The sequence below is a fragment of the Montipora capricornis genome, chromosome 10 (genome assembly GCF_036669925.1).
Source record: "Montipora capricornis isolate CH-2021 chromosome 10, ASM3666992v2, whole genome shotgun sequence".
NCBI classification, from domain to species: domain Eukaryota; kingdom Metazoa; phylum Cnidaria; class Anthozoa; order Scleractinia; family Acroporidae; genus Montipora; species Montipora capricornis.
Window position 1 is genome coordinate 38820085 of NC_090892.1, and position 10361 is coordinate 38830445.

At 39.2% G+C, this 10361-nt stretch overlaps 2 protein-coding genes across 2 annotated transcripts in view; both read left to right on the plus strand.

The window, feature by feature from the left end:
* Positions 1–7176, plus strand: part of LOC138021837 (uncharacterized) — a 14723-nt gene extending 7547 nt beyond the window's left edge. Inside the window, exons 2-3 of the mRNA XM_068868857.1 lie at positions 3114–3389; positions 5419–7176. Of these exons, the coding sequence (XP_068724958.1) occupies positions 3114–3389; positions 5419–6217 (1075 nt within the window). The 3' untranslated portion in view covers positions 6218–7176. The remainder of the gene's footprint in view (positions 1–3113; positions 3390–5418) is intronic.
* Positions 1–10361, plus strand: part of LOC138021839 (uncharacterized) — a 380926-nt gene that overhangs the window by 64820 nt on the left and 305745 nt on the right. The gene's annotated exons all lie outside the window — the stretch shown is intronic.

Sequence of the window (10361 nt, forward strand, 5' to 3'; positions counted from 1 at the left end):
CAATCTGTGTTTTAAAACTCGTGCCGCAAAACACCGCAAGTTGTGCAGAGTCATATTAGGCCACCAGTCTTACTCGACTACCATTTTAGCGGAAAAGCCAACAAAGTGGTTGGACAAGCATGTGTACTGTATGTTACTATGTACCTGAGTACTCTCGTTCTGAAAGTGATTCATTCTGAAAGGATGCCTTAAATGTAAAAAAATCTGTGTTTTCAGAAGAACTTTACTCGTAACTCGAATTAATGATATATGATGTACACGTAAAATGCAGGAAATGGCTCTCAAGAGAACAAAAATTTGCCAATTTTCCCAGAGAAGCGTGCTCCCGGACCCCACTAACAGCTTGTTCCTTTGCCGCTCACAAGCACCTTAGTGGCTATGTAGTGCAACAACAACAACAACCTTTCTTTGTACCAATATAATTATTTTTTACCACAAATGAAACCAAACAGAAAAAAAATAGATTGAGTAAAGTTCAAGGTAATAGCTATTGATAAAAGATAGTCAAACAGGCCGGTACATTAGAATTAAGCTATAAATACAGTTATTTCTTAGTAATTAAAATACAGACAAATAAAACAGACAAGCAGAGACACACAGAACAGTCAGACATGCATACATGTATGCACACACACTGAATAAGCTTAATGTTAATCACAAATCAATACCGGTACATGTTCAACAGCCGAAGAATTACACAGAAAAGCTACATTTATAAATTTTGCCATGATCAAAGGGAAAGGATTTGGATTGACTTTTTTGTAAGATAAATAAAGGCTGAAGAATAGTAGAGTATGTACAGTACACCTTTTGCTGTTCATTAAGAGAAAATGTGCATTCATGTGCGTGAAATGATGACCAATAGTGCGAAGATGCATTCATGAGGGCCAAAGAACGAACTTTTACATGTAACTCAGATTCAATAACATTTTTAGGCATATTACACTGTAATTATTTTATGTGTCATTCAGCAATTACAAAACAGAAAAAATGTACTTTCATTTGTGCTAACATTCATTAGTCATTAAGCCTAATGAAAAGTTTGGACAATGTGCGAGCCATGACTGTGAATCATGCGAGCCATGACTGCGACTCATGCGAGCCAACACGGCGAGCCATGCGAGTCAACATGCAAGGCACACAGGTATTGAAGGGTAACTGTTTTAAAGTGGGTGCTTAGACCTAATAACTGTCTATCAGTACTATTTGAAATGGGTGCGAAATTCGCATGGCTCACATGACCCTCGCATGGCTCGCTGGCTCACAGATTGTCCAGCCCCAGTCATTAACACCATCTTGAAACTCAATCAAGACAATAGACAAACCTTAAAAGTGTATAAAACATTCATTAACATTTTCATCACATGTAGGATAGGCCATGCATTAAACAACAGCTAGGCCATGCATTTAACTACAGGTAGTAGGTTTATGTGACAAACCTTTACTCACTGCCACAAAAATCTGAAATTTTGAATCATGACATACCATAGTTATTCGGTTATAAGGCGCACTCGGTTATAAGACGCACCCCAAACTTAGCAATTTAATCAAGCTAAGTTCTCAAACTGAAAATTACGCGAAAATACTTGAGTTACCAAAAGGATGTGATGAATTTGAGAACAATTATCCATACACAATTGGCATGCGAACTCTTTTTGTTAACGTAAACAAAGTGAAAAAGTCACACATTTAATGATATACGCAAAAACAAAAGCTAAAAGTTGACACCTGAAAATCATAACATACAACGCATACACTTTTATTTGAACTTTCCGACTTAATAAATAGTCAGACTTCAGACTTCAGACTTCAAGCGAAAGCGAACGGCGAAAAACTCGCACCGAAAGTCATATTCAAAGGTGTTTGACAGCTGAATATCAACACGCCACCAAGGATGCAAATTTCAGTGCACAAGAAAGGCTGGATGAACGAAGAAGGTTGTTTTATCTCCACACTGTTTTTTCAGAGAAGAAACTTTTCATGCGAGCGACAAACACGATTCTCGGAATTCAAAACAAGGTTCAAACGATTGTGTTGTTTTCATATCACGTTACTGAGCACGTGCTATTAAGCATGTATGCAAATTTCCGTTTGTTTACTTTTCTCTTGACGTCGTTTAGTGTTCTAAAGGTCTCTAAAAGCGCTATTCTTTTTTTAAATTGACAACTAGTGTCCTTTTCTTGTGTTGTTTAAACTGCAAGTTCTTCTCAAATTGTGATCTTAAGATTTTGTTGCGCGAAAATACTTGGCTATAAGATGTACCCAAATTTTAGCACTAACTTGCCACCCAAAGACAGATTTTTCTTGAAAAAACCGTGCACCTTTTAACCGAATAACTACGGTACATGTAAAATTATTTGCAAACTTAAGGCAAGTGCCACCAACTCAGGACACTAGATTCTGGAGAACAGATTTATTCTTCCACCGCACAATAGTTTTGCTTACAGGATGTTACCTTAGTAGCTCTGACTGAATCTGCTGTATTAACAACTTGCCAACTTAATGCACAGCACCATGGGTAAGAAAATATGGTAACCCATTTGGTTTTGGTCACCTTACTACTGCATGATTGTATGTACGTCCACCTCTCCATGTGTTCCAATGTGATCAGTATCACGTGACCATATCGTGGGCTCAAGTTTAGAGCTCGCCGAGGTCAGCTGGTTTTTTTTTTAAGTTTACCAAGTGCTGACCAGGTACTGGGTTTTGATTAGATCGTAGGCTCCAGCCAGGTTATTAACTTATTGTAAGAACAAATATCCCAGGAGCTTCCCTTTTAGGCTTGGCTAAATCAGAGTACAGGATATATAATTATTATAAGAGTCCTTCATGTACAAGCTGTAAGTATTGCCTATGATGTCATGCAATCCTGAATCATCTATGGCATTACAGATTGTTTACACAGGTTTTAAGCCCATTGCATGAATAAAATGATGGATTTTTCCAATCTCCTAATCTGAACTACACATATCTTTTAAAATATAGAAAAGGTATGCATGGCATGGTTACATTTTGGGGTAAACTTACGTAATGTCTACATGTACTTCTCTGATTATCTCGGAAAAATGTATATTCGTATTTACTGACACCATTTCAAACTTTTTTTTTTTCAGAACCAATCTCCCCAAGGAGATCATGTCATTTCCAGATTTCCCATTTCCTCCTGTGTGGCAATCTTTTATGTATCATCACCAAGTTCTCAGATATCTGGAAGATTATGCAACCAAATTTGGATTGTATAAATACATTTATTTTGACTCTGTTGTCCGTAGTGTTCGTCCACTTGATAAAAAGGGCAGTTGCAACCCTCAGTGGGAAGTCATTATAAATGATGTTGGTACAAAGAAGTCTAAAGTTCTCCAGTTTGAAGCTGTCATTGTATGTAATGGGTAAGTATTGTATTCTGATTTCTTATGTTCATGCAGCCTAGTAACATATGTACTGTACATTATTTTATGAAACACAAAATTAATGAAATACCAGGTATATAGCTTTTGGGCAAAAGCATGATATCTTCACGAGTGAAAAATAACATGCTATCTTCACACATTAAAAGATCACCGTTTGCGCCATTGTTGTACTGTATGACTTAATAAATATTAAAAGTGAAATGGTTTGGTGAAGACAAATCTTTGCTGATGCCATTGTTTACATTTTGTCTTGACTCATTAACAAACAAGTTTGCCGATAGAAGGCACCAGATTCACAAATTGATTTGAGAACCAATTTTAAGTCTGTGGCTTTGAAAATAATGAGTTGTTTTTTCCCCAGCAAAAACTGATTAATAAAGACTTGGTGGAAAGAGTGCTAATGAGGTAGTCCATACATTCTTTGTAAAAATGTCAAACCGTCATTACTCAGAGATTATCTGGTAAATTGAGTGCAAAGTTTCAGAGATACTTGTAGCTCATTATGCAATGGACTTGGCAAAATTCTGATTTTTTGGCTGATACATTAGCGAACGATGGGCTAATGAGGCAAAAAATGTAAACGGAGATTCCCCTATTTCGTTGGTGTTTACATGAAAAACAGAACATTACATGACTGCTTAATGTTGAAACAATATTTCAACACGAAATTCAGTATTTCAGTATTTTTCAACACTCAAAGAGAAATTTTGTACAATTGTATCTCCAGTTTCGTGAAAAATGATACCTCATTCTAGACCCAAAAGCTCTGATTTATATACCCTATGCTAGAGTAAACTGCTTGAAACCCCCCCCCCCTCCCCCCGGGGGATTACGCTATCCACCAGATAAATCACTATCCATGGGATAAACACTAGCAAAACCAATTGAGTTATCCAGTGGATAGTGATTTATCCAGTGGATACCGCTATCCACCCTTCAAACAACTGGGGCCTGGAGTCACTGGCATTGCATATTCAATTTGCTACCCAATGTTTGACTGTTAGACATTGCCAAGCTGGCATCTCCCACAGGTGAAAAGACCCTGTGGACTACAGTGTAGTTAGCTCAGAGGATATAATACATTCAAGTTGCTTGACAACGGGCAAAACGACAACTGAAAAATTGTTGGCAGCATTCCAACCTTCGACCTCCATAACACCGGTTGGATGCTCTACCCATTGAGGTACTAGAACTCCTAGGGAGAGAGGTCGTTTATCTACATGTACATATAGATCCTGAATGGACAATGTGTCCCTCCCTCTGTCTGCGGGCTCTACAAGGTCAAATGCCTCAATTTTAAAAATATGTTAATGAATGATGGAAGGGTGTAATGAGCCTGTGGGAAGGATATGATACAAGGTGCTTGGCAATGGGTGAAAGACAACTGAAAAATCAGAGTCCATCATTCATGTACATGTATTAGCTCAGCCGAGTCGGCTACTCCCTCGAACCTTGTTGATACAGTCAGTTACCGGTACTCTACTCAAACTTCTGATTTTCTTAAAACCCCTGGATGTTGTCACAGTTTCCAAGTTTAGTAAAAATTAATAATTCTAATTTGTATGCATTATTTTTTCTCCCCTCTACAATTTAAACAAAAAGTTTCATTATTCTATGCTAATTCTTGACCATTAGGATCTCATCACTGGGTTACTGTTTCAGTAGAATTTGGGAAGTGTTTTTTTGCAAAGAATTTAAAAATTCTTAAGGATATCAAGCAATGGGATTTCATCGTTTTGTTCAAACTCAATTTTGAATTTAACGTTGTTGTGTCTCCCATTCAGGTAGTCTAAAATAACTCAAAGCATCATGTTTGTTCTTGAAAAGAGTAAAGATATGACGTCCACATACCGGAACTAAATTGTAGGCTGATTGATGTTCATGTGTTCTTCGATACCTTTACTTTTTTCAAGAACAAAAATGATGCTTTGGGTTTTTTAGATTACCTGAATGGGAGACACAACAGCATTAAATTCACAATTGAGTTTAAAAATTCTTGTGTTTGCAGCCACTATTCTGTTCCCTTTGTACCAGTTATTCCTGGGATGGAGTCTTTTCCTGGCCTCGTCATACACAGTCATGATTATCGGCAGCCAGAAAAGTTCCAAGAGAAAGCTGTAGTTATTCTTGGTGGTGGATCGTCTGGTCTAGATATTTGTCTGGAGGTAGCTAAATGTGCAGAGGTTGTATACCTCAGTCATAGGAAGACTTTGACCTGTGAACTTCCAGACAATGTAGAGCAACACTGCCCCATGTCTTCAGTGTCAAGTGATGGGACAGTTCATTTTGATGGTGGACACCAGAGGAAAGCCGATGTCATACTGCTTTGTACTGGATATAATTGTTCGTTTCCTTTCCTGGATGATGAATGTGGCATTCAAGTCACAAATAACCGAGTAACACATCTATACAAACACATTTTCAACACCAAGTACCCCACAATGTCATTCATCGGCCTGGGCACCAGGGTGTGTCCATTTCCACAGTTCAGCCTTCAAGCACAATATATCGCAGCGGTTCTCAGTGGACAGAAGCATTTGCCATCTGAAGGAGAAATGAATACTGATGAGGAAGATGATTTCCAAGAGAAAATCTCGAGAGGTCTGCAGGAGAAACATGCTCATTTATTAGGAGACAGACAGTGGGAGTATAACAACAATATTGCTCATTTGGCGGGGGCAGACAGGCTAAGTTCATTTTATGAGAGTATTTACAACCATGTACATCATTGTAGGACAAATAGCCTGATGAATTACAAGAATGACGAGTTTGAGCTGCTCTCTGATGGAAGATGGACAGAAGTGTAGAGAAACTCGTTGACACTTATAAATTATTGTTTGTTCTGAATTCCAGTCCCACTGTTATAGTGTGTATCAAAATTTGCTTGGCTGTCAGTAGTCACAGGGTTGGTAGATTTTGACCTGTCAGCCACGTACTGTATATGTAGAGTTTAATGCAATGTTTTAGAAAACAATTTTGGGCTACAAGGAATCAATTCACAAATTGTCTGTTTGTTATTGAAGCATTTGGAGGTACATGTATGGAAAATGACAATGACATGGCCTCCCTTCCTGATGGTTTTACAGTAGCTTCTCACTACCCCTGGTAACGGTAGTAGAGGCTGTAACGGGAGCAGCAGCTGCAGTAATAGGGGCAGTTGCTGGAAAGATTGAAGTTGTAAGGACGAAGGCAAGAGTTGTCAGGTTATGGTTAAGGTAGTAGTCGGAGCTGAGACTGTGTTTCGGGACATGGAAACAACGGTTAGACTCTCTAGTCTCGGATATGGACTATAAACTGTAGAACCGTCTCACAACCATTCAGTAATGTTCATAACCCTGCGGGACGTAAAAGAACCCTCACATTCAAAACTGACCGATTGGACCTCAGAGGGTTGGATCCAGGGAAAAGTGACGTCAAAGGCTCACTAGCTTAAAGTTTCGGCATGTGAATACAGCTTGTTAAATATCCAAAATGCGAGTTTAAAAGTCTGAAAGCCCAAAACTCCCGAGCTGCATGTTAATTCTGCGGCGTTCACACGCATTGCATTCTTAAGCTAGTGAGCCTTTGACGTCATCTTCTCCTCGATCCAGCGCTTTCAAGATCTTAAAGTTAGTAATGGCGGACCATTAAATAGGAAAATTCCAGTTAAAGTAAACAGGTGTCTTTTTGAAATCAAGCCTTAAAAGTTTAGTCGCTTAGTGTTTAGTTAACATAGATTTGAAATTCAAAGAAAAATAAAAATTGACTTTTTGGTCACAGGGGAACTTTAAAATTTGTCAGAATTACTTAAAATGGTTTCCACAATGCTTTGAAAGCTCGTTTAGTGAGCTACCCTACAAAATCATTATCTGTTCGGATGTTCCAGGGAACTTCAGCATGGTATCAATTTCTAGCCGATTAACGCTAATCCCAGATTAAAAATTAACCAAGGCGTTTATTTCTCTACTCCCAACCGCTGTTCAACGCTGATATTCGGCAAAACTTTACATTAGAAGAAGTCAATCTTGAAAAACAAAAATAAGAAAAAGAAACTTTCTCCAAAAAGTTGAAAACATGAGACAAAAGTTTACGCTAACCCTGGATTAAGTTAATCGGCTTTTGAACAACCGGGCCCAGGCCAACGGTCGTGTTACGGATGAATCCAAAAAGCCTTTTAAGCTGGAGAAAGTGGCGGGTTCTTTGTGAAAACTTGCTTGTGCTCTAAGGATGTGGAGATTGCTCTTGGACTCTGGGCCTTAAGCTATATCATTTGTTATCGATCTTCAATTGAGAGTGGACAAAAGACCGAATCAAGCCGATTTTTGGGATTAAATCTGTGAGCATTCGCAGTATGAGTTTGGGTTGCCTGTGGTGACATGGCGAGAGTACTATCGATCCCTCTCACACAAAAATGAAGCTCAGACGACTTAAGAAGCACTTCACCGACACACCGTAACTGTTACTTCGCTACTACCACGTGTAGTATGACGTATGACGTATGACGTATGACGCATCGTGACAAATGGCAAGATGCTTTTCCACGGCCATTCTCTTCTACGTCATCATTACCTAAGACTTAGGCAGCTTTTACACGAATGCGGTTTCATTTGTAACCGTATCGTTTTCGACGCGCTTACACCTTCCGTTTACACGACACCGATCGAGACTGTTGCCGAAACCGAGTCGATTTGAAACCGCTGTCAAAAGTGGAGCGTTTTCAAAACGATGGTTTCATCTGTCGCGTAAACAGCGAAACCGCATCGATTTGAACACGTTTACTATTTTGGCGCGAAATTTGACGCGCTTTCGAAGTCATGAAACCGTGTCGATGTGAAACCGCGTTCGTGTAAACGCTGCCTTACTTGCGGGCATTTGGTGCGAAAACGTCATCGTCTTCAGATTATTCCGCTCGCTCTTGCAGCTTTCAAGTCGACATTTTTCCTGGTAACACACTACACATATAGTACTACCGTATTTACTCGAATAAGCGCCGCGGTGCTTATTTAATTTTTCGCGCCACAAGTGGGGCGCTTATTCGAGGGCGGCGCTTATTTAAACATTGTACCCGACAAATTTACTTTTTCTATAGTGTTATTCAACGGTACACTTTCTACCTGTTAATTTTCCTATGGACTGATACTAAACTGATATTAAATCTAGAATTACGAGAGAAATTCACGCGGTGAAATGAACCCGAGAGTTTCATGATAACGAGAGCTAAAATATCAGCGGTGAGAGCGAACTCCTTTGTCGTTGTGGAAGAATTTATAGTGTTTTTCCTGCGGTGCAGCGCTTGTTCGAGGGCGGTGCTTAATAACTTTTTTGTTCCAGATGCGGCGCTTATTCGAGGGCGGCACTTATTCGAGTAAATACGGTATATCATTGTAACTCTGTATATATACGCTCAAGCTACAATGATGCCTCCTCGGGATTTTGATTTTGGTTTTTTTGATTATGCAGCAAGTGTAGATCTTAACAAGTGTTATTGAAATCCAAAAAGAAAATTGGGGGTAACCACGCATTTCTCAAAGATAAGTGATGAATAATATTTGTAAAAAGCTTTAAAATACAAAGCAATGTATGGCGTTCTTTCTCAAATTGAAACTTAATTATGTCTCAAAAATGCATGGTTACCCCCAATTTTCTTTTTGGATACCAAGAGTAATTACTAAGATCTATTTTCTCCGGGTAGGTTTCAACTGTGCAAAAATATCTCTGTATTGGTAAGCATTTCCGATAGGAAACCCGACTGAGTATCTTGAGATGCGCAGAACGTATGCGCAATAACAATAGTAGACACCGTCCTTAAGAACGTTTTCAGGCTCAAATCACAAAAAATAAGGACGTCCAGCCTCACCCTCAGAATTAGACTCACGTTCTTATATCCATGAAAAAAGAGCGTATTCTGCTCGAGCCGAGATCACAAAAGGTGGCATTCTAGCTTTTAGAGAGCTTTAGTTTCTAGGACGAGAAGGACTACGAGTATAGAAAATAGAACAACAGCGAGCGCGCGTAAACAAGCGTCATTTTGGCGGGAAAAACGTGTTGCCGTCGTCATTTTAGTACGAGGTTTTGCAAACATTTCGTCGTGTCAAAACAAGTCAACAACACGGTAGCAGTTTTCAGTGGCATTTTTCGGTCAGCAAAAAGGTCAGGGGAACAGCAATAAGAATAACTGAGCAACCTATACTGCTAACAAGGAGTAAGATATTCGTACGGGCTATAAATTTTTAAAGTATTTTCCCCAATCAAAACTCGTACTCATTCTCTTCCTCGTCCTAGAATCTAAAGGTCCCTTTTGTTTTTTCAAGGAGGTGGCGTGGTTTTAGCGAGGCGAAAGAACTGTATTATATTGTGGGTATGATGAAAAATTGAAACGGGCTGAAGGTGGAGGAGAATTCACAGGTAAAAACAATTGTCTCCTGTTCTTGGAAAGTAACTCCCGCGCTAACGAAACCGTTAACATATATCTCTACATCAAAGGTAATCTGAATCGATTTAACTTCCGGCTTAGTGCGTTTTACCAATTGCTTGGCTAGATTCTCAGTGGAATACCCGTCTTCCAACAATCAGACTTACTGAGGCAAGTTGCCTAAAAACAAGTTACAGAGGACCTCAATAGCGTGGAATAACTACGCCTAAACTACAAGTCATTACTTCAATGGAACTCGGTTCTGGCAATAGTCGTAATGAGAATGAATCGCTCACTGCAAACAGAAAAATAAAAGAAAAAGAACAAACGTCCACTCAAGGGGGAGGGGGGTAATCGCATATGAAAGGGGAGGGGGTGCTCGTCGTCTCGCTCGTCTCGCTTAGGGGTGTAAATTTCGGATTTTGGCGCTATCGTATGTAGAAGTGAAGGTCTTTTAGGGTTGCACGTGAAGAAATATTATCTATTTAATAAGTTTAAATATGGTCTCTTTTAGGGGTCAAATTTAGCCTGAGGGATACCCTGATTGGTCTGCTTTAGGG